Source organism: Alosa alosa, chromosome 8 (assembly GCF_017589495.1).
Source record: "Alosa alosa isolate M-15738 ecotype Scorff River chromosome 8, AALO_Geno_1.1, whole genome shotgun sequence".
NCBI classification, from domain to species: Eukaryota; Metazoa; Chordata; class Actinopteri; order Clupeiformes; family Clupeidae; genus Alosa; species Alosa alosa.
Genome location: NC_063196.1, coordinates 21,742,163 through 21,766,608, shown reverse-complemented (window position 1 = coordinate 21,766,608; position 24,446 = coordinate 21,742,163). Strand labels below are relative to the sequence as shown.

The 24,446-nt window shown below is 42.0% G+C and overlaps 1 protein-coding gene across 1 annotated transcript; it reads left to right on the top strand.

Moving 5' to 3' along the window:
• Positions 1–322: 322 nt before the first annotated feature.
• Positions 323–20,861, top strand: cnstb (consortin, connexin sorting protein b). The gene is made up of 10 exons (XM_048249657.1): positions 323–445; positions 8,173–8,479; positions 9,342–9,463; positions 11,870–11,900; positions 13,429–13,515; positions 14,559–14,679; positions 16,372–16,393; positions 16,553–16,861; positions 18,639–18,768; positions 19,167–20,861. The coding sequence occupies exons 2-10, from the start codon at positions 8,212–8,214 to the stop codon at positions 19,373–19,375; spliced, it is 1,299 nt and encodes a 432-aa protein (XP_048105614.1). The 5' UTR covers positions 323–445; positions 8,173–8,211; the 3' UTR covers positions 19,376–20,861.
• The last annotated feature ends 3,585 nt before the right edge of the window (positions 20,862–24,446 follow it).

Sequence of the window (24,446 nt, the reverse complement as noted above, 5' to 3'; positions counted from 1 at the left end):
CAGCACACAGGCACCTGTACCTACACACACACACACACATGCATACATGCAACATAGCCTACACACACATGCTTACATGCATTTGACGAGAAGGCTTTGGTACGCCCAAACCAGAAAGAGATATTTGTTTGGAATGAACGTTAAGCGGTCCAATCTTTGAAAAATTACTTCAGAGGTCTTATACAGCAGGTGGCGCTAAAAACAAATACAACGCTATCAGTACGAAAACCCATGTTGAAGGTAGTAGCAACCCGAGCTGAAGAAGCATTCGCATGGGAATGACTTGGGATCGGTTTTCAGCAGTAACTCTAACTGACCGCAGTAGGCGGCTGTAGGCTACTCCGCTTCTCGGTCCAGCACATAGACCAAAGAGGATTCTCTTGGAGGCTACCTGTAAATCATCACTTGCCCCTGCACGTCAAGAACGAGCGCCGGTATCTGCGCTGTAAGTAGGCTATTTACATTAAAACTGGGCAATTGTTTACAGGAAAAGTTATGGTTATGATGTATTTAACCTGTCAGCTGTTTTAATGGCGTGTTTGGGTTGTTTCGAAAAACTTTCCCAATACTTACAAAGTTAGTCGATCGTAGGCTATGATGGGGACTAGAGGTAGTCTTTTTAAAAAGAAGTTTCTCAGCGTCAGTGTACAGTGCTTAATAGATAGCCTATCCCAAAGTTATGTGGGGTGCCGTTTTTGAACCAGTAATCAGAATTGCTTTGATTAGGCTACTGTGCAGGCTACATAAGTGATCTGTGGACTAGCTAGCCTATTAACCTAAATAACAATGTAGCATAATATTCGTTTTAAACCAACTCCAGAACTGTGTTTTCAGTAGTAGCCTATTTGTGGAGAACCTTTTTTACAATCCATGTTTTCTTTTTTCAAGGGCTGTAAGTGGGACACAGTTTCTACATGACAGCTTTTCATTCCCTTGGGGAATACTCATAGGACAGAGCTAGGCCTAGATGCAGATTAGGCTACATATGGGATGATGCATGGCACATGCCCCACTGTGGTCTGTTTTAGTAAAATGTAATCTAGGAATTTTATTCTGTTGGCAAATGTGCCATTAGAAGAGGTACTTATAGATTTAATAATGTTGTGACTGTTTAAGCATATAGTCAGGTAGAACCCCAGGATAGGTGTGACATAAGGTACTAATGCAATTTTTTTGCATAAATTGATAGTTTAGGTGCACTGTAAAAAAAACACTACATCTTACTGCAGTAACACAAGTATACTTTACTTACTATAGGCTGACCTAGTGTTCTTACTAGAGTAACATTAGTAATGTGCGAACTTGCAACAATGGGGTCTAAAACTTGAGATACACGGTAAGCTTCACAACTCAGACCTGAGTAAACTGGACTCCGCGCGTGCACACGCCACAGTTAGCAGAGGGAGCATTCTGGATTCCACAGCCAACGGTTAGGCAGTGTTACGGTGTGGCTGACTTTTGGGATGGGAGTGTGACTTTGCTCTGTCGGTAAGTTTACAGTATGTATTAATGTGTCAAATGTTTACAGTATAGGTTGAACTAACAGCATTTGTGCAAAACTGTACATTCGGTTTCATTAACAGCTGGGGTAAAGTTAAGTTCAACTTGCTAAGTGGCCGATATATGCGCTAGCTGCTAACAGTTTGCAGCTAACTGATAGCAGCTATGCGAGTTAACACTGCCTCAGACCATGCAGAGCAGAAAACAAATATTCTAGGTATTCAAGCCCTTTGATATTTTTTGTTATCGAAGTTATGAGGAAGTGGTGGCGCCTGGGGTCTAGAACTAGGCTGTATAAATTTGCCAATAGCAGTTGTCTTCATGAGCTCTCTTAATGAAGTTTAGTTATAACGTTAGCCATTTCTCATGAGAAACGCTTGCTAGCATGCTAAGTTGATTCAAAACGTGTACAGATTAAACTGTGTATGGTTTACGTCGATATTCCTACTGTATTGATAAAACAATTAGGATAATTGGACTCATAACCTTACTGACTGAGAAAGCCATGGTCTTTTATCTAAAATCTTTCGTTGTGATTTAGCAAGAGGACTTAGGTTGCAGTGTGTGGAATTTGAACGAATGTGCCGTTATTGAGGTGCAAAATGGCGTCATATAATTCCAACGTATGATTGACATTTTAAATTCTATTGTGATAAATGTACTAGGCCTGAAGCAATAGAGAAAATTAAGTTGCCAAATCATAATATTTTTAGCTTAACAGTATTAATTAGGTCTCTGGAGAAATAATTTAATTTAACATTTAATGTGAAACTTAATCAGCTGTTTTAGTTAAACATGGCCAATAGATGCATATTGATAATAATTTTGCCCTCTTTTTCTTTTTGCAGTTGGAAAACTGAAAATGCAGAGCAATGAACTGGACATGTAAGTTGTGCTTGTTTGGATGTGAAGTCAGAGGTCAGTTGCTCAAACACTACTGATTGAAACATGGAGGTTACACCAGAATACGACCGAAAAAAACTGCAGAGGGTGGTGAAAACTGGCCAACGCATCACCGGTTCCTCACTCCCCTCCATCAAGGCCATCCAGGGCAAGTGATGCTTGCGTAAGGCGCGCAGCATCATCAAAGACTGTTCTCACCTCAACCACAGACTGTTCACCCCACTCCCCTCTGGGAGGCGTTACAGGTCTCCCTGCACCCAAACCAGCAGGTTCAGAGGAAGCTTCTTCCCTCGCGGCTGTCACCCTACTGAACTCTAGCTCTGCATCCCGGTGACAACCAACCAACTAAGCCCCCGCCCGATGCCTCCTTGCCTGTGCCTGTTGAGGTGTCCACCATGACCATGGAAACCTTGACGGGGGACACCCACCCCCCGCGGACAATTGCCCTATCCCACCCATAGTGTTCTATTTATTTACAAATGTACATACTGTAATTACACTTATACATGGCATTTTCTACTGCTCTTCATACTATTCATCCTGCACATACACGTATTCTTACTACTGTTATAATGTTACTGTTTCTGCACTACAGTACTGTTACCACACTGCACATAGCTGTATACTGTACATATATGTCTATATGGTTCATACCGAATATCCATATTTATTCTGCTAATACATTGCACATATTTATATATAATTTATATTACTCTAAACCACCTTCTGTAAACCAACTGTATACTACTGTTTACACCGCATATTTCTTATCCTGTCTATGCACCACCTGTCTTTGTATATCACATTGCATTTTTCTGCTTTTTTTTTTTTTTTTTTTTCACTTCTAGTTAGATGCAAACTGCATTTTGTTGTCTTTGTACTTGTACTCTGCAAAATGACAATAAAGTTATCTAATCTAATAGTGCCAACTATTTGTGTATATTCTGCAAGTAAACTTTACTGTCCAACATAAAGTACCCTTTACAACTCAAAGTAAGGGTAACTCATTTAACAGTAGTAAATACAACTTCGTTTCAAGTAAGCTTTACTCGAGGGCATGAAGTAAACTTTACTAGTTGGAAGTAAGTAACCAGAACTTTAAAGTCTTAAGTAAGGATAACTTCTTCTAAGTAAGCATTACTTGTAGACATCAAGTAAACATAACTTGGAAGAGAAAAGTTTTGTTTACTTTTATTTTGTTTATACTTATTTAAGGCAACGAGTTTCCACCCTTTTTTCAAGTAACCATTACTTATTATTTTTGTGTAGACTCAGAATCTGACGGAGCATTTTTTTTTAATGACATAATTTGCCACGCCCCCTTGTTTGACCATAAAAAGAATAACTAGATGCACATTACTGTTTAAACCTATCATGTACGGTATCAAATGAAAGCTCTTCTCAAACAGAAATCAATTATGTCAATAAAACATGCTAAAAATGATTTCAAGTCCTCCAGAGAACCTAATAACTGTAAAGCCTGGTACGGTCGGCTGAGCAACAAATTGTATCAACCCTCAACAATTAGTCAAATAGACAAAGTTATAAGGAACAAAGTAGAACTTTCTCACAGATTCTGAAAGCAACTATATACAGAACATGTTGCCAGGCTGGCCTTGTACACATCACAAACATCAAATGTCTCCTCCAAAAAACATTCATTCAATCAAACATTTTCCCCTCTCTGTCATCAGTATCCTCCACTGAAAGTGTAGCCATCTTCTAATTTTTTTTGCAGACTGTTCACCACCTTTGCTATGGCAGTAGGTGGTGCATGGTAGTCCATCTGACTGACAGCAGCAAGAGGCCCTGGAACATGCTGACACTGCCTTGCATCCACAAGCAACAAGCTGTAGAACTGTTTTGGGTGCAATGTCAGTGTTGCCATGAACAGGCACAGGAGGTGTTTTTTGTTGTCAGCTGCTCTCCACAGAAAGACTTGCAGCCATGCTCTGTTGGAGGGTCTCTTTTCTTGGTGAATAGCATGTATCTCAAGTTACTGAGGCTTTTAACAGTCTTTCCATATAGAGGCAAGAAAGGAAATACATTCCTGCCTTCATGCTCATCAGCTTCTACAGTACATCTGTATAATTCTTCAAATCAAGATTCCTCTTGAGCATCAAATTGATTGCTGAGGTTTTCCCTTTGCCATATGGATATGACACATTGTCACAACCAAACAATACATGAACAGCCAACAAATCATAACATTTGTCTGGCCTACTGGTTAGGGAATCGGACTTGTGACTGAAGGGTGGCCAGTTCGATCCCCGACTGGTAGGAAAAATGAAGGTGGAGGGAGTGACTTAACAGCGCTCTCCCACATCCATATCCACGGATGAGGTGCCCTTGAGCCCTGCTCCCCGGCCGCCGGATCAAGGGCTGCCCACTGCTCCGGGTGTGTATGTGTACTCCTAGTGTGCTCACTGCTCTAGGGTGTGCAGTAAAATGCAGAGCACATATTCATTGTATCGGTGTCCCACATATCTAGGATTAGGGTTAGGGGACATAGGGCTGTGGGAACATAGGCATGCTCCCGTACTGGTATATGTAAGTATACTTGGGCAGCCATGGCCTACTGGTTAGGGCTTCGGGCTTAATTTTCTTGATTCTGTCCTCTCTTCCTGTAATCAACTTTGCAGTTAACTCTGTAATTAAGGGGGCAAATTCAATGACTATTATAGTTATGTAATGTGCTGACTAACTGGCAAGTACCTCATAACTCAGACTAGTTTGTATCAATCCTGGACTGTGGTGTCTGTTTTTAAAGCATTAAAAATGTTAGGATGAAAAATATTGTTGTCTGTAATTCTGGGGGAAAATCTGAGGACAGTTACAATTAATGTGCTAACTACCTGGGAAGTACCTCACAACATTGCTGTCTGAAATTCAGCGAATGATTCAAGTGAAATTAAAATGAATTACTATTGAATGATTGTATTCCTGTATGTATTAAGCTACATGGCAGTTCCATAATTTATTTAATTTAATACCAAACATGACATGATTTAGAGGTGTTAGCTATTATGCAACAAAAAGGAACCCAATTTGACCTTAAAGGTCACTTTGCAAAAGGTATTTTGTTCTCTGGAGGGACCTAAACTATTTTTTTCTACTTTTTTATGGTCAAAGGTGATTTCTGTATGAAAAGAGCTTTAATTTGATACCATACATGATGGGTTTATATGTTAATGTCTATTTAGATGATTTTATATGATTAAAAAAAAGGGTGTGGCAGGTGATGCCATTTTAAAGAAAAATGCTCAAAGGGTGCGGAGCCGTCAGATTCTGAAAGGACACCCCCTTACCTATCAATTTATACAAAAAAATTGCATTAGTACCTTATGTCACACTTATGCCCAAATTCCACAAAGTTCTACCTGACTAATAGGTTTGGACAGCGGAATGGCACTGAATCACTGACCACTGCCACTCTGTGAGCCCATCATGGGGTGAAAACTGTCACTGAAATATTTCAATATGTATAGATACCACAGTCATTTTTTATCAAGCATTATCTATAAGATATCTGTCTATTAAGCCTTCAGCTCAACAACACGTCCATAACACATCCGCTGGTTATCTAATGCAGCCATGACTTAACCTTTAGTGTAACATCTATTGTATTAATTAATTTTTCAAGTGTTTCTAACAATCACCAGAAAACACATAAACAACAACAAACATGGATTATGTAATTTTAAAAGGTTTTTATGGTCCTATCTCTTACTTGGAACAACATGAAAACTACCTGGCAAGCAGAGCTACCCAACACTCTGCCACTCTGATTTGTGTAAAGCAGACAAACTGGTCTATGATGAGTTCTTACAGGCAGGTCTCTCAACATGCCACTTCATGCCCCATGTAAAAAGCTGAGTTAGATCTATGAATAACTTTGTGTGTGTGTGTGTGTGTGTGTGTGTGTTGGGGGTGTTGTAGCCTACTGGTTAGGTTTTTAAATGGATATGAGAAACAACCACACAGCACAGATAAATTATAATTTATCTTGTGGAGTCAATAGTTGGGCTGCTAATTGCATTGTTAATTGCATGTTGGTGCATTGGTCAATATAAGGGAGGGGAGGGGCCTGTCTTCAGAATGAGAGTACATGTACAAGTACATCTAACCTTTTTCCTGACAAACCTGGAACAGCAGTTGGAGTGCACCTTGTTATTTTCTTTTTCTCTGCTAAGAACACCTGTAAAAAAGAACCTCACCTTAAAGCCGCGGGGAGCCTGTTTAAAGAAACTATTTGTAAACCTTAAAATAATGGATTCAAAACTCATTTTTGTACAATAATGGAGAATTATGTCTCTGTCATTGCCACATCACCCAGAACACCTGGTATTGCACTTTGGTGTATGCTGCTGACCCGTTTCACCATTTTAAACACACTGGGTATTTCTGTAATGTTTTTCCATTGTCAAGGCATCCTGCACATTGAAAAGTGAGGGCAAAGGATAAATACCTCCTCTTACTTTGTGTTTTAATACTTACAGTACATGGCAGGAATACCCTCCTGATCTGAATTCCCCCACCCCTCTTTCACCATGTCCTATAAGCCCACCTAGAGAATCAAGCCACCTGTACAGCTGAGTCACAGAGAGTGCCCCCCACCAACACACACACACTACTGGACTGGCCATAACTCCAATCCCCAAATTGAACTGCCGTGATGTGGCAGTCCCCTGGACGTCCTCTCCTCTCCTCGGCCGTCTCGCATTACCCCTCTGACAGCGGGACTCGCTCCCTGGAGCACTTCGGCTAAGTGAAAGACAAGAGTCCCTCTGTGAATAATGCAGGTCGGCCATTACAGGCAGGCCCTTGTTTACGCTCACGCCTGTCATTTTGCACTTGTGCCGTGTGTGTGTGTGTGTGTGTGTGTGTGCACCTTTCCTTGATGTGTCTCCCTGAGTTTGACAGGATCTTTCTGGGTCTTAAAGCAGAGCCCCAGGGCTTGAGGCAAGGTTCTTTTTTAGACAGGTGCACTCAGCAGGAAAAGATAAGACAATCGGATAATCACACCCTTCCTCTTCCAGGTTTAGTAGTAAAGGGTCAGATGCAAGCCATAAAAATGATCTCTTACAAATACAAATTATCACATCGCACAAACATTTCGATGAAATATTATGATAGTTTCTATGTAGAACAGAGAGTTTTCTACTTTTTTGATTTAGTTAAAGGTGCAGTCAGGGTTTTTACGAGATTTGAAGCCCATACAATGTTTTGTCACATTTAGCAATCATCTTCTCACGACCACTAGCTGCCCATGAGTACACTGTAAAAAAAAAAAAGTCTCTGTAGACAGCCCAGTTTCTGAAAACTGGAACCAAACAAAAACGAAACCCTGCGTGGAATTTCTCTGGGAATACTGCAGGTAGGGGTGAGATACCTCTCTGCCATGTTTCGTTTGGTCCTTGGTTAAAATATAATGAATGTTTTTTTTTTTACACAAAAGCATCTGCTTATAGATTTAAATATAAACATAAACACAAATAAACGCGACAATCCCTAAGTCCCGAACCTTTAAGTTCTAATGTAAACATATACATCTTGGTGTAGTTTTATTCAACATTAGTTAAAACATTTACAGACAAACTTGTGTTCATTCTTACATTTCAACATATTCGGTGCATTAGGCTATTGTGCAATTGTGAATCAGCTGTTTTCCATAATATGACATTTGAAAGTTTCACAACTTCATGTAGATCAATTGGGCGCTTCACAGTCATGCATGTGTTCCTGACTGAGTGTGTGTTCTCTGAGCAGGGGTGTGTGTGGCCTCATCTCAATGCTGACTGCTCCCTCATGAGTGACCCCAGTGATGATCTCATGAGGCCTCGGGATGGAGACGAGACACATGCACCCAAATCTGTGGACGCCATGGCAACTCCACCTTTGTCAGGTTCCGATGAGAACCAGAATCAGGTGACTGAGCAACAGAAGCAACACTGGGAGTCAAGCTGCAGAGACCATCAGTTAACCACAAGCAACAGCAGCCAGAGCGGGGGCTCTCCTCAGTCGGCCAATATGATGACCAACACTACAGGGGTCTCACCTCACAGTGATAATCATGGTACTTGTCTTTATTTACACTCATACCAGTGTTTCCCACAGAATTAAATTATATATGTGGTGGTAGGTTTGCAGAATTAACTTCAATGCAACAGTTTTTAACAAATTAGCGCAGCGTGGTAATGATGTTAACCAGATTTAAGCACAATTTAGTACAACCTGGAAAATCATTGTGTGATGGTCAATGTTGATATTGTGGTGGGCCGCCACAAATAAGTCAATGTATGGGAAACACTGCATACCTTTGTGCCAGTGAGACTCTCTGACATGATGTTATAATGGTCCATTTAAACATTTATAACCCAAGGTTCACATAGTTTTGTGTGAAAGGCTCGTGATTTGCACTGTATTTATGTAAGGACCACAGAGTGAAAAGGGCAGCTAATGTAGTGTGTGTGTGTGTGTGTGATATAAAACAGGCAGTCAGCAGAAAGACTATTATGGACATGATCAGCATACTTCAGATTCTAATCTATGCAGAAACTGAAAACAGAAAACCTATTAGTTTGTGGGCTAAAATGTAATGAGGAAGCAGCACACATGGAGCCTGTACATTCCAGAACCTTTTTGGAGAGTTCCTTCATATATTAAATCATCTTGCCTGCATCCATGTCAGTATTGGGTATCATCAGACTAAAATATTGTAGATAAAACCTTTTAATGGTTCACCATACTGTAAGACCCTAATTGGACAAGTAGTAGAACCTTCAAAGGTTCTTAAAAGCATTCTTTCCCCCTAAAGAGTCTAGGCTACAGTACCTACTAAGCTACCTGTTAGGCTATGCATATTACCTCTGCCTGTCTGCTTGGATAATCTGCTTGACTGCTTCAGTAATCTGCTTGACTGGTTGGATGTTTTGCAGGTCCTGGCCCCTCCTCCTCCTCCACCTGTGGACCCCCAGGACCAAGCCCTGCTCTGCTCGCATCCCTGCGGTCTCTGGGGGAGCACAGGGATCACACACTGCTGCCCCAGTCTCTTCACCAGGTGAGTCTCTCCGTCTCTGTCTGATGCACACACTCTCGCACACTCTCTCACACACTCTCACGCTCACACACACTCTCACACTCACACACACTCTCACGCTCACACACCCTCACGCTCACACACCCTCACGCTCATACACACTCTCTCATACTCACACACACTCTCTCATGCTCACAATGCAAGAATAGCATGGGACATTCTTAGGAATTGTCTTCCTTTGTTTTCCTGAGATGGTTCGGTCAGGTGGTGTTAACAGTGTGTTGTGTTCTTTGAAATACTTCAATTGATATCGATGTCCTATGTGGAGTTTTTTTTTTCACTTGCTAAACAGGTTTTGAATGGAAAGGTTAAGGAACTCATTGTACAAATCGAAGTTCATGAGTTCATACTCACTACATCAGGAAAACAAACCTGTAAGACACAGACTGTGTGGATTTTTATTTCAATATAAAAATCTGTCCCCCCCATAGTAGTCATGCCTATTGCATGCATGGTAAGGTTTTTGGTGACATGTTGTTTTGCATGCTGAGGTATTTATGCTGTTTTGTGTTCTGTGCAGTGCTCTGTTCTGTTCATGTTTAGGCGTTCATTCTTTTGATATTACTGTGGGCTGTGATTGTTTTCATTCCATTCTAAAGGAAGCTACAGGGACCAAAATTGTGGGTTTTGGAGAATCTGGCATTGTTTTTCACGCCATGTGGTTGTTATAATCAATTAGGATCATGACTATGCTTTATTTTTCAACAACTCTAACAATGAACAACTCTCTTTCTCTCTCCCTCTCCCTCTCTCTCTCTCTGTTTTGTTGAATTTGGCCACATTAGCAGTTGTGACATTAATTTAGCCTTCTTACCATCTTTGGGTGTTTTGAAGTGTAGGGCCTCCGGATCAGGGAACGTTCCCAAGTAAGGAGCGAAATCATCCACTGTCATTACTGGAGTTCGCCCAAATCTAAATGGGCATCTTACTGACAAATATATCTAACTGAGGATCATTTTTCATATTTTTAGCCTAGTAGTAGGACAAAAACATACCAAACACAGAGAAATCCAAACTCACTTTCTGTTTCAAATGAACAACTTTGGTTGTTTTTGTTGATTTTTGTTGTAGCTGTCAGATCAAGACATTGTGTACATGAGCCTTGCTCTTCAATACTACAACCAAAACAAACAAATTAGACCTCACTGATGGACATGGACAACTCTGCCAATGACCTGCCCAATGACCTGCCCGATAGACACTGAAATGTAAACAGAGTCACAGCCGAGCTCTTGTCGATGACCTCAATGAGCCTCGGGCCACATTGCTCAGATTCAACTCAATTTGGTGATGCAGAATCACATGCGCCAGCATAGTGTGTTCACCACCAAGCAGCAGTGCAGAGTGAATGTGCTCCGCCTTCTCCCCTGGTGCCATTCTACATGCCCTGGGCCTGGCTGCTTTGTCCACAAGATTGATGGCTTGTGTTGCTTAGTGCGGCTAACATGGTACTGTGTGGCACAGAGAATGTCAAGGTCAAAAGTTCACACAGTTTGGGAGAGGGAGTGTTTCATGTTGTTATTTCACAGAGGTTCTAGAGAAGTACACCATTATTATCAGCACTTGTAATTCCTTGGGCATTATATAACAATGAGCTGTGTTGCAAGCTTAGATTAGCTCTTCCATTTGGGCTGGGTTACACTGATTGTTGTCATGTTACTGACATCCGTTACATTACTGATAGTTGGTTTGAATGTTGAATGATCTGTTATATAACAAAGCCTTAATTACAGCGATATCTGTCATAAAGAGAGGCTGCTATGGAAACACCAGAGCATGGTTCTGGGTTTGAATATTGAATGATCTGTTACAGTATATAACAAAGCCTTAATTACAGCGATATCTGTCATAAAGAGAGGCTGCTATGGAAACACCAAATGGCCAAGTGGAGCAATAGGCAGTGAGGTCACCATGTGGCTCTAACCAGCTGTAGGTTAACTCCAATCTGCTCCTGTCTGTTCTGATTTAACAGATCATGTGCACATTGTGTTTATCAGTGATTGTAAATATGGGATGTAATCTCTCAAATCGCTATTTAGTCTAACCAAATGCTGTTCATCTATCAATGGGACCTCTCTCGTCCATCAGAATGAGAGATTTTGTAATTCTACAAGTTCTGATTCACATTCAAGACAGGCCAAATGGTCAACAGATTACCTGAAAATAAGCTGGCTTTTGGTCTGAGAATCATCCTGAAAGGAAAGGAATTTTATCTAGGCCAAATTATCCTGTTCCTATTATGCTTACATTTGACCATGTGAAATGCAAACAGGTCCTGATGTTTATCTGGCCACTCAAGGCTAAAGTCAGCCAGATTGGGAGTTTCTAACGGATGTTTTACTGACCACTGCTTTCCCTCTGTTACAGATAGCAGAGGCGTATTTCCTGGACGAAGACTGTATCCTTTTTTTGTTCCCGCCGTGGAATCGTTAAACTTCCCAAGGGTCCAAGAAACACAAGGTTGTCTTGTCCATCATCAGACAGAGAGATGCTATTTTGCACTGGCAGCCATCCAGTCTGATAGCCATCAGACGAGTACAGGGGGGTTTGGACAGATGCCACTGAGGTTGTCCATTATCCCTCTGCAAGATCCGAAGAGGAAGTACTCAGAGGAGGCCGGAGAGAGACAAAGGAAAGTGGACACACAGAGACCAGACCACCACATGTTTGTGCTACGATGCCTCCCCCCGCAAAAAAAACCCCCACAAACAAAGAAGATGGGTCAAAACAAACAAGACATGCAGCCAGTTCAGTACGTCTGTACAGCATATATTTATGACTAAAAATATATAAGAATGCAGTTCATAAATGAGTGACAAACCAGACAGTGTTATTGAATAAAACTCAGGAAGGGGATACCAGACCTCCCAGGGTGACATCTGTTTAGGTTTTGTCATTTTCTTGGTTTAACAGTCTTCAGTTTGGGCCCCGTGCAGAAGAGGCTCCATATCAGTTTAAGGAAATAGCAGAATAAGAATTAGCCTTTGGCCAGACAGCACAAGTCTCTGTTGTGTTCCTGAATCAGCTGTTGTCTTGGAGAAGTGTGTCAGGCAAGGCCTTTGTCCCAGGCAATAGCTATTTATCTTGATCGTTGGTGCCAAAATGTGGGTGGGTTCGATTTGTCCACTCCTCGGGACAGCGTTTCCTCGAGACTTTGCCCCTCGACTGAGCTGTGTGTTAGAACCAGTCACCTGTTTTGACCGTTGCCATGCCAACCGGCCTGGGCCTGTGGAAAGTAGAAAGCAGAGTGCAGGGAGGGCAGGCCTGTTTCCACTCCCCGGGTCAGCACTGTGGTTGAGGGGAGTGATGATGAGAGGGAAAGGGAAGAGATCACCATAACTATTCAGGTGGAATTCCCAACCATGTTTTCTGTCTGTCTTTCTGTAACTCAGCGGTGAATGACAGTAGTTTTGTATTAATGTGGCCTTTGGAAGCTAATCAGTGAGAAATTCACTTTTTTATTCAGGTTAATATTCTGTGGTTTGTGTTTGAATGGAGATCTGCCATAGATATTTTTAGTATTATACTTTTTTTGAATGCACCGTCTTGGCCAACTCATTAAACATCAGATTTGTATGTCCTATCTATAAACAAATTTCAGAGACTGGATTTATATTCAGTAATGGGTTATGTGTTCATGTCACATGACGTTTGAAAGTATCGAGGTGATTATGAAAAGTTTGGTTCCAAAAAAACGTCATGTTATTTATTTGTGTATTTCAGGTAATGTCAATCAAATTGCTGTTTTGTTGTTTTGATTGTGTAAAGATAAATCTAATAACAATACCCAATTACAGTTCTACTGAAATTACTTGCAAAACAAAATGTAAAATGATTTATGAAAATTCATTAAAATGGCGGATATAGCGTTCTGGAACCAAACTCTTCTTATGTTGTTGCTGGCCTTAACCACTTCCCCTCGTCAGATCGCTGGGCCGTCCACTTCCTGCAGCTTGAGCAACTGTACCACCAGAGGCTGCTGTCCAACCTGGCTGCCCTGCAGGAACAATGGGGTAACCAGCCCATCACTCCCTCACACTCACACACACACACAGGCGCACACACACACACACACACACACACACACACACACGTCTCTCTCTAATGCCTCCTCCCAAGTCCAGATGTTGGAGGGTTCCCATTCGGATAGCAAACACCCTGTTGTGCTTTCCATAAAGCATTGACCAAGCCACTTAAATTACATTCTTGTTCATTTATGCAATTAGTTCATGCATCAGAACACAAGAACAACAAACATCAGACAGCACCGCACCGCACAACTCACCACCCATCTGCTTGAGAGTTGCACCACTGTATGGAACAGATTTAGACACAAACTCCCCCCCCCCACACACACACCCAACCTGACATGAAGCCTCTGACACGAATCCTCTGTGTCCCCTGTCTATTAAGTCATGGAGCGTGGCTTCCTCCTCCTCTGGCAGAGGAGATGGAATGTGCTGTTCTCATGTCCCTGGCTCTTGCATAATACAATTGCCAGAGATTTGAGCTGCTGGAAGAGGAACCTCATGTTTTTTGGAAGTCTGTCAAGGGTGTAATTGTATGTGTGTGTGTGTGTGTCCATGTGGATGTGCATGGGTGTGCCTGTTTTAAGTCTGTCATGTTGAATGTGTGTAAATGCAGTAGTGTGTGTGTGGTGTGTTTGTGTCTTTCTGTGGTGTGTATATGAGTGCATGTGTTTTTTTTTATTCTGTTTCTATCTTGTTTTCATACATATGTACTGCATCTGTGTGTGGCTTCTAAATGCATCATTGCAAATACAAGACAGAATTATATATATCATGTTTAGTTTTAAGGACAACACCAACACGCTACATGCAAGGCTCTCTGTGCATGTGTGAGAGTTAACAAGCATGGCTCATCTCTGAAGCCTTCAGTGATCATGTTTTAACCCTTAAAGAAATGAACATTCTAAAGAATATCTGGGTTCATTGAATTCAACATAGAATTTTAGAACCTTCAATTGTTGCGGAACTTAGAATGTTCAAAAACCTACACCTTTAAGGGTTAAAACTCTCTCCTCTCTCCGCTGCAGAATCCCAGTGGAAGGCGGGAGGGACCCTGCCTCGGGCCGACGCCTCTCCGCTGGCTGACTGCCCCCGTGAAGAGTCGGAGCGGATGGACTCGCTCAGGCACATCTGCAGGACCCACGAGCGGTGAGCTTCCCGCGTCGCTAACATGCTGCACACACACGCCTGCACGAGCACAAACAGAATGAGACGCTATGTGTGTGCTTGTCTGCCATGTTGACGAATCTACAGGCCGTGATTTACATTCGATCATTCAGCAACTGTTTGTATCCAAAATTATGATGGAATATGCACTGTGCATTTTGTTAGAATCTCTACTATCTGTGGGAACTGATAGTGTGATGGCATAACATTCAGTCTGTTAGGGTCGGAATATCATCTGACATGTATTGCAAAACAGCGTGAGATGCATTCATTATAAGTGTTTGTTTGTTGGTTAATGTAGCAAGTAATAATCGGTTAATTACAGTTATTATTTTGTAATATGTTTCAAAAATCCAAAGCCCAATCAAAAAAATCAGTTAAACAGCATCTGTGCTTTTTGAAGGCAAACCCACAACCTTGCACTACAAAATCGTTTGCATCCACGCGGCCGCATCTGGACAAGGTCAGTCCAGGATCTATTGTAGAGTCCGCTTTTGTATAAAGCACAATAGGCTTTGTCCCGTCCAAGCTGTGGTGATGTAAGTCAGGGTCACGTTCACGACCTTTGCCTCGGGCTGCGCTACCAGATTTCTGGATCAGGTTCCATGCGGCTCAATCAATCATTGGCCGAAACGTAACCAGAGAGAGGTCACCACCAATGCTGATGCTGATTTTCCTACACCAGAACACGAGCTGATTTCTGACGATGGCGATGTTAATCACGTTCCCCAGAAAGTAACATGCGTGTTACACAAGACCTGCAACCTCACAGCATCCCTGATGAGGGCGCACCTACTTTCATTAAATTCAGATGTACCTCGCAGATATTCATACGAACATTTGTTCAACAAGCAGAGAGACGAAGCATAACTCTTATACAGTGCAGTGAAGAAACACATTCATTGAGCTCTTGAGCTCCAAGGGAAGAAAGTTTCACGTAATTAGGGCTGTGTTCTGCATCGCTAACTCAGGCGCTAGGAGTGTGTCAGCATCACCTAATCCAACCTCCTTTGCAGGAGCTTGCCAAGGCTCTCCTTTGATCCCCAACTGTTGCTTCAGCAAGCTCTCAGATGTGAATGGTGTTCTGCCTCAGCTTGAGCTGGTTGACCATGAAACAATCAATGCCAAAGGAGCTCAGCCACTGTTGCTGTTCAGTGCACTCTCTATTAAATCCTCTGCTTTGCAGGCTAATGTGATTGTATACATTAATTTATGTGGAGGGGTGACATCCCCCCATGTTTTGGTCTACTAAGCTGATTTATTTCACTCAGGCACATAGGTGTATGTAAATGTGAGATAATGGTTTTAGAAGCAGCTTTGCTCTGTGTTGGGGCTTACATGTCTAGACTAGACTAGATTGTCTTCTTTAACAGGCGCATACCTGAATTATTTTCAGCCATCCTCACGCTGCTTTATTTATCATTCCCTCCACGGGGTTCACTTGCTTTCTAGACAGGTTAGCAGGTGTAACTCCAGTTCAAAATATATGTAAAAGTATGTTGGTTATGCCACACTTATGTCAGTAGTCACACATGACTCTGCCATGAAACGTGAAAGTGTGTGTACATATATTATCCTCTGACATTCTGAAAGCATTGCTAAACCTTGCATTACTTTTATGCTGTTTGTTCTCCTTTTATCTGGGGTTTATTCATTTCTTTCTGTCTTTCACAGACCTACTCTCTGCATGGAAAAGGTAAGTGACTGATTGGTTTTTGCAATTTCATCCTCATACTTGTCAGTGAAGAGCTCGTCCACCACAGACAGACTACTTGAGGCTTCCCTACTTGAATTTTAATTGTGATTGTGAGCTGCATGTCAAACATGCCACCTGTCTCTTTCTACGTCCCTGCAGCACATGGTTGACCAATCCCGGACAGACAGCCTAGGGCCCTGTGAGAGGTATGGAGGCGTGCAGGAGACTGTCTCCTGTTTGGAGAACCAACACAAGAGAGCGACACCAGACAATTCCCCCCATCCAACGAGGGAACAGCAGGAGGAAGGAGAAGAGGAGCAGGAGGAGGACGAAGACGAGGACCTCTGGGAGGAGCAAGAGGACGAGGAAGAGGAGGGAGTGGAGGAGCTTCAGATGGGAGCTGGAGAGGCGAGGAGCAAAGGACTGAGACCTATGGAAGACTTGGCCAAATGCATCCAGGTGGAGGAGGTACAGATATAGTCATTCCCCTACACCCTCTCCCAAGGTCATTTCCCTACACCCTCTACCAAGGTCATTTCCCTACACCCTCTCCCAAGTAACAACAACTAGCACGACATGAGTGAAAGTGGGTTGGCTAAGGCATGACCTCATGGTTGTGATGCCTATGATTGAGGACTTGCAGGAATACATTAAGGGAGAGTAAGCTGCTCTCAGCTGTTGATTTACTAAGGCATCCAGTGTATGTAATCACAGCTGCTTTTAACTTCATTATCAGATGACATAACAAGGCACCACAAACCATTACACACTGATTTACCTAAGCTAGGCAGACAGAGAGACTTTAGTTTTGGTGTCTGGGAGTCATCATAGGAATCAATCTAAAATGGCAAAAAGCATCTGTTGTTCAGATAGATCAATTTTCTGTAGTTTTTTCCCTTTTGAATACAAAAGAGGAAGAACTTACATTTGTGTTCAATCGTAGACCAAGTCTTTCGAGAGTTCATTCGGCATTGCCACCTGAGCCTACCCTATCTTCCACTATGACTTTTCCACGCTTCAATAGTTCAATAGTTTGTATTAGTTCTATAGTTTGTCATCTACCTGAGGTAGATTATACTGAGAACCATGCGAGCACAGTTTAATTACTCCTTCAGCAAAACAGGGGCATTATTACAGGGATTTACACCTGATCCGTGAGAGGAGATACACCTTCGCTACCTCACCTCTCTTTCCCTGCTGTCCTCAAAGACTCCAGTTTCCCACACATTTCTGCTGGTCTCTGAGGAATCCGGTAATTCCATTGTTCGTCCGTCTCTGGGCGGTTTCTGGAGGCAGGAGGGAGTTGACCGCTCGGAGAAAATCTCTAAGATTCTTCGGTCAGTGAAATGGCAGGGTAATTGCTTTACTGGGCCCAGGCCTTGACCGCATTTGTTTTCAATTACGGGGCCGCATCAGTCACGAGGGGGGGGCGGCTGCTCTCCACGTTCGCCTAGTCTGCGAGTGCAGGCTCGATGATGTCATTGGCCCCTGAGTCGTCGTGGCAACCGGCAGTCGTAATGTTTTGAGAGACTGTCGAGGGAGTGGCACACCCCTTGGAGGCTGCGAAGCGTGGTGGGCCTCTTGCAGAAGGGCGAGCGTGTGTCTTGTATATATGTACTTCCTAGTCCTCGGCCTAGCACATCTGATGCATCACACATCCTAGTTTACAGTGTGATTATTATTGGGTTTGGAAAGGTGCTGCTGTATGCCAAGGATCTCACTTTGTAGCATGGTTGATTATGGTGTGGCACTTGGACGCACCTCTTCAACTGTGGTTACTAAGGCCTCTGGACTCACCCACAGTGATACTAAGATATACTGAATCTCTGAAGGTGGGTGTGTGTGTGTGTGTGTGTGTGTGTGTAAGTTAGGTATAACTTGGTCATTTCGTTTAGTCCTGTGTAAATGTCACAGAGAATCCTCTTTGTCCTCCAGAATCTTTGGGGTGTATCAGTGTCACTGTTGTTATGGTGAGCAGAGCAGTTCTCCGTCAGTGTGAATTAACTCCCTCCTCCCTGACCAACCCTGACCCATAACATGAGTTGTACAGTTGTACAATTGTGTGCAGCATGCTGACCCCATGTGGTAAAAATATAACATTACAGTATACCCATGTAGACTTGGGGAGACTTTGTGAAGGAATACCATGAGACCTTTCACACAATTAACTTTAACTTGTTAATCATTTACAGTATTTGTCATTCATCTGCTAATATTGACAGCAGCTTCCCTCTCATATCCCCAGATGTCTCCAACCAATGGGCTGGTGTCCATTCTGAAGAGGAGAGTTTCAGAAGAGGGAGAGCCATCACCTCCCGAGAGCTCCCCCAGACGCACAGCCCGGCGTAAAGTCCGCTTCAGTGAGCCCAGTGAGGGTAAGATGCCGCCTGCCCACTCCATGTACACTAAGTTGTGTATGTTTGTTTTCATTCGGTCTTTGTGATGGTCCATCTTGTTGAATTTGTATTATCATTCATATTGAGCTATATGAATTTTTCCTATATAAATGGGGCCAGGCTTGTTTCCTTGAGACAGTGTAAATCCAGTTCAAAATAAATAAAAAGGAATTTCTTTATAGTCTTGTTGCCCATTTAGTGAAAGGCTCAATGGGAAACTAACCTATGGGATTCTTGGCAAATTTGTTGATGTTATTTTACAGCATTGAACAATGCAGCTGAGTAGTGTTATTCCACTGTTCTTTATGGCCTTGTCTAACAGTGCATGTTGCTGTGCATATTGTGTTCACACTGTCGTTATGGTTACCTGTACCTAGATGATTCCAGCGCAGATTCCTGCCTGATCCTTGTGGTCCTGTGCCTGGTCACCGTAGTGATAAGCATCGGCGGAACGGCGCTTTACTGTCTCCTTGGCAACGCCAGCACAGCCGTGTGCACGGACTTCTCCCAGAACATGGATGTGTACTGGGGTCCCGTGCGGAGTGGTGTCGGGTGGCTGACCCACTGGCTGTTCCCCATCTCCTAACGTCTGTCCACCTCCAGACAGGACTGTGGACTATGTAAATAACAACACTTCTTGCACTGTTGTCCAACAGTCGTGGTGTGTGCTTTCCACAAAGGTCTTATTCAGTCTTAACAGTCATGGCGTGCTTTCCACAAACGTCTTATTTATACGCAGGAATATCAGACTTCAAAAGTAAAGATCATTACCGCACACTTGTATAATATTACAAATTGTTTATTTAGAGCAAACAACGTGCTTTGCTGTCAGCTTCTTCAGGTTTGTGTTGTTCACTCTAATTAAACTATCCGTAATAATGTATTATACACATGTGCGGTGATATTTACTTTTGAAGTCATAATCAACTACTTTACAGATGGACCAATGGGCTTTTAGGCCCCCAACCTGGATTTGCTGCAGTAGGAAGAGTTTCTAACTGAGATTTGTTTCCCGTCCTCAGGACAATAAACCACAATATCTACAACTCAGCAGCTCTTGAACTGCACAGCTAAAAAGCTGCGGCCAGTGCCTGTGGTCAGCTCTAATGCTCATTGGCTCATGGCTGTTTGGGGTGTGGCTCATTACACTGTGCTGCTGTGACTGCCTTGTCTGTGTTAGATAACGTTAGATTTCACAGTGACAAACCTTCCCAAGACAAACGCTGACTCCTGAATCGACCCAATTCTGGCTTCGAAGTCAGTTGTTCTTTGTGGTGAGGCATTAGTACAGTATGTGAACAGTGTAATACTGATATGGTGAACAGAAAAGACCCACTCAAAGGAAACTAATGGGTCTCCATAGATAGAGACTGAGACTGAGGTGTTCATAACCTACGCAAAAACAAATATGACTTTTGGGGCAATATCTCTCACAATATTAAAGCAAGACTCCACTTTGAGACTGTACTCAACAACTGTGCTGTTTTGTTCTTTAAAAATGAATATGCTGGGGGAAATTGGGTAATTTTTGGTCAAAATGATGACATGATATTTTGTATTAATATGGCCTGAAATTATTTTAACAGGGAAAAATATCTTCAACAATCCTATAAACAGTATGGTTTACTGTATAAGAGGATGATTTTGAGGTTTTCTCCACAAAATAAACAAGCAATGGCAGGTGAGGGGTTAATGTGAACAAACTCTGTTGAATGAATATTCTTATTTGAGTACTAGATATGACATTTATGCATAAGGGTTCATTTTGGAGACCATGTGTTTCTAACGTTTGCTATTTCTAGGTCTATCATTAAAAAAAGTTGTTATTAAGGTGATGTGGGTGATGTAGTTTTCATCAGACCTGTCCCAAGCCACAGGAGAGAGTACCATCTCAGGGCTGCACTCTCCATTTAACAGTTCAGTTCAGTCTCCTAAGTCAGTGGCTGGTTAGGGGCCAGCTGGTGGAGGACCACCTGCCTCCTCTGCTCGACCAGCTGGACCCTATAGATATCATCTGGCCCTTTGCACTGACTGAGCTCAGTGATAGAGAATAGGCCAAGCACATCCACCTTTACCTGCTCCATAGACCCCCCTTCCCATCCCATCCCACCACATGCCGTTGAATGCTGCGCCCTTCTTCAGGGCTGGATTCTGGTCTGATTTCTTTCAAGGATGCATGTCTTGTAAATATATATTTTTTAATTCTATCCTAATAGTCCGTATTTCAAGAGAGGATGTGGCTGCGTTATGAAAGAGTGAGATCGATGGTATTGTCTTGATGTGGAATGTGGTATTTATGCTTGTGGAAGGTGACTTGTTTACTCTACACCACAATAATTGTTATGCCATGGTTATTGTAGTGTACCAGTTTCAGTTCATAAAAACAACTGATTTGTAGTTAAATGTATGTAAATATATTTGTGTTTCCAACATACGCAAAAATGCCAATTTACCATTAAGATTAAATAGGATGCATCCCTGGATGCGTCTTGTGTTTTGCCGAGTAGGCCGAATTGTTGATTTGCAACACCGAAATTACATTATCACAATTTAGAGAAGTTGCAACAAACTGCGGAACGACTTGCCTGACATCCAGGTGAACAAGAATTCTAAAAGTGACTACACAGCCGCGGAAGCTGAAAAGTTAGTACATTAAATAATTTTCAGTGTCCCGCCGGTGGGACGGTTACCCATTCCCCCCCTAAATCAATGCACCATATTGCTATGTAGCATAGTAATGTTATACACCATTTCAAAGCTTTGACTCTTGGGAATCCAAAAATTACAACTTTTTTCATGTACAATCTGTATAGTGCTTTACATAGTATAGTGCTTTACTTTTGGTGCTACCCTGACTTCTGGCTGCAGTGTACTGTAGCTGCAGCACAATAAGTAGATGCAACATACTGAAATATTCACAAGAATCCATAAATTGAATCTTCATGTTGTATTATCCAATATTAGTTGTACAGATGTAGTCTATCTTATACACACTCATTGAACCAACAAAGTAAATGCAAAAATTAATAATTTTTTTTGTAATTATTCCCTATTTTGTGTAGTCAGTCTATATCAGAACACCTGACATACAATCTAAATAGTCCACAAGAAACCTCAAAGTGTTACCTTTCATTTGAGACCAGGATTATGCTTCTACGCAAAGGGGTTCATGTGCAGTAAGCATTTGATTGTCAGTATGCATTTTGGATAACAAAAAGTCAAATGGGGAGTTTCGGTCCGTGTAACGCTTTGCTATGTTCTATTTGCAAAATTCACACGAAAAAAATATAAATATGGCCATGCCATACCATGGAATATGGCCATGCCATTCCATAGCAAATAATTCCCCAAAGCAGAATGCTTTGCCATCGACGTCAGTCTTGGCTATACCGGGCTATACAGGCTACCCCAAGCACTGTTTGACATGGCATTTTTGCTTATTTAACGCTTTACGCTAGACTAGGTTTCATTAGGCTAATTTATCCGTTTATCCATTTATTAATTTCAACAGCATATAGCCTACATTGGCCTGTAGGCTACTAGGGCTCAAGTCCATTGGTAATGCGCATGTAGGTCTTTAAAGCCTCCCAGAACATGAGTAGGCTAGTAGGCCTACTCATAAGTGTCAGGACGCAGCAATGTCTCCCTCTGCATCTGAAGTTCTGATCTCGAGCTGACATTATCAATCGCTTGGCACCTTGATGCAAGCTGAACTGTGTTTGATGGCCCTCCATCTCTACATCCGCTGATAAAATGTGATCACCAACACCGCGCGCCAATATGTAGGCATATCAGCACCCCCCCCACGCATGGTTCAGCCCAACAGGCTAAATTTCAGCCCAATATTAACTAAATTTTACTTTTGTTTCCAATCCAGTTTCTGTTTTCTTTATCTTGCGTGACACATTTAGAAAATAGCAGCAATTATCTATTTGCTGAGCAGTTAAAAAGAGTGAAAATTGGATTATTTAACACATTTTTTATTTGGATCAGATGGATAGAGCAAATAGAACAAAGCACTGCAAAGCGTTACACGGACCAGTTTCCATAGGCATTTTACAAAACGCATGGGCATACCTTGGCAAATAATAGTCTAAAGCACTCATATTTTTATTCTATATTGATCTACTTTTGCATAGGCTACAGCTTCACAAGACCTGGTGCTAGGGCTCAGTTGTGTTTCTAAGGGATATAAAGTGACCTTGAGCAGGGGTTCCCAAACTTTTCCACGACAAGGCCCCCCAAATACCACTAGGTTCTGGCCAAGGACCCCCCTTGATGTGTTATTAAACCCATCGACAATACTACGGCAAATGTAAAAATACATTACGCTAATCCTAATAATTATTTTAGCCGCAAGCACTTTGAGATGGAGCATACAGTGTGTAAAAATTGCATTTGGGGCTCTCTGCTACTGTATATGAGAGCTATCATTCTACTATTATTCCCAGTCAGTATCCTGGAAAATATAATGTTCATATATGCGTCAAATTAGTATAATGGCATTGTATAACAACCCTCATAGTAAAAGGTATATTTAAACATTTTCAAATGTATTTATTTGTTGCTTTTATTTTTCCTTCCAACTTTCTGAGGCCCCCCTGGCATCCCCTCGCGGCCCCCCAGGGGGCCCCGGCCCCCACTTTGAAAACCACTGACCTAGAGGGCTGAAATGTGGTCAGTTCATAGATGCTTGTAATCCGCCAGAAAGAAAAAACTATATTCTAGCCTCTGTAACTCTTTGTCAGTACATCACACACTTATTTTCCTACGAAAACTACAGGTTCTCAGCTTTCTATAGAGGTCCAGCATTTGATGGTTGGCCCCAAAATAGGTGGGAACAATGCCCTTGTAAATAGGCACAGTGCAATTTCAGGCAAAAACTTATATGCACCCTACACATAGTCAACCCAAACAGGCTAACTTACTTTCAATTTCAACCATTTTTGTAATAATGTATTTTCTTTAAATTTTAAAATGTAAAATATTCATATAAAATACAGTGTGCATACAGGAAGAGGTGTGTTTGATGAGTCCCATAACTATTCTTGGAGTCAAGGTCACATTGCGAGGTATTGAAAAAAGGAGACTGTTCTTTATAGGAAATAATGTAGGTTTAGGCTATTTTCTTTAAAATATTCATATAAAATAGAGTGTGCATACAATGGCTATAAGAGGTGTGTCGGATTAAGCCCTATTCTGCATTGTTTTGGAGTCACTAGGTCACTGATGTCCAAGCTAGGCTATTGACAAAAAAAGACTATGAAGGTAGGTCGGCTGGGAGCAAGTAGAGAGGTCATCTGTTTGTACAGTGTCTGCAAACACGGGGTGAAACCGGCAGCATTAAAAAAAAAAAAGAATATCCGAATATCAAACTAACTTCACCTTGTTGAGTTACGCAGGTGCTAAGCTAGCGCAAGTCATCAGTATTAGTTAAAGGAAAATTCCGGTTTTTAGCACTTGAAGGCCGTTTTCTGGTTTGTTTTGGATGAACTAGTGGTGGACACCGACATTTTGACTTTTGGTCCTGTCTCGACTTTTCTGACTCGTTTTGAATCGCCGTTGACTTATCAGGGTGGCTGGCAATGTGCATACTGTAGTAGGCTACTCATAGACTGTATATATGAGGCTACTCAAACATGTCCTAAAACAACCCT

Coding starts and splice junctions, on each gene's coding strand:
- cnstb (XM_048249657.1), top strand. CDS start 8,212: ATGAGTGACCCCAGTGATGATCTCATGAGGCCTCGGGATGGAGACGAG. Junction 11,901..13,428: donor GTATTTCCTGGACGAAGACT/GTATCCTTTTTT, acceptor TCCCCTCGTCAG/ATCGCTGGGCCGTCCACTTC. Junction 18,769..19,166: donor CTTCAGTGAGCCCAGTGAGG/GTAAGATGCCGC, acceptor ACCTGTACCTAG/ATGATTCCAGCGCAGATTCC.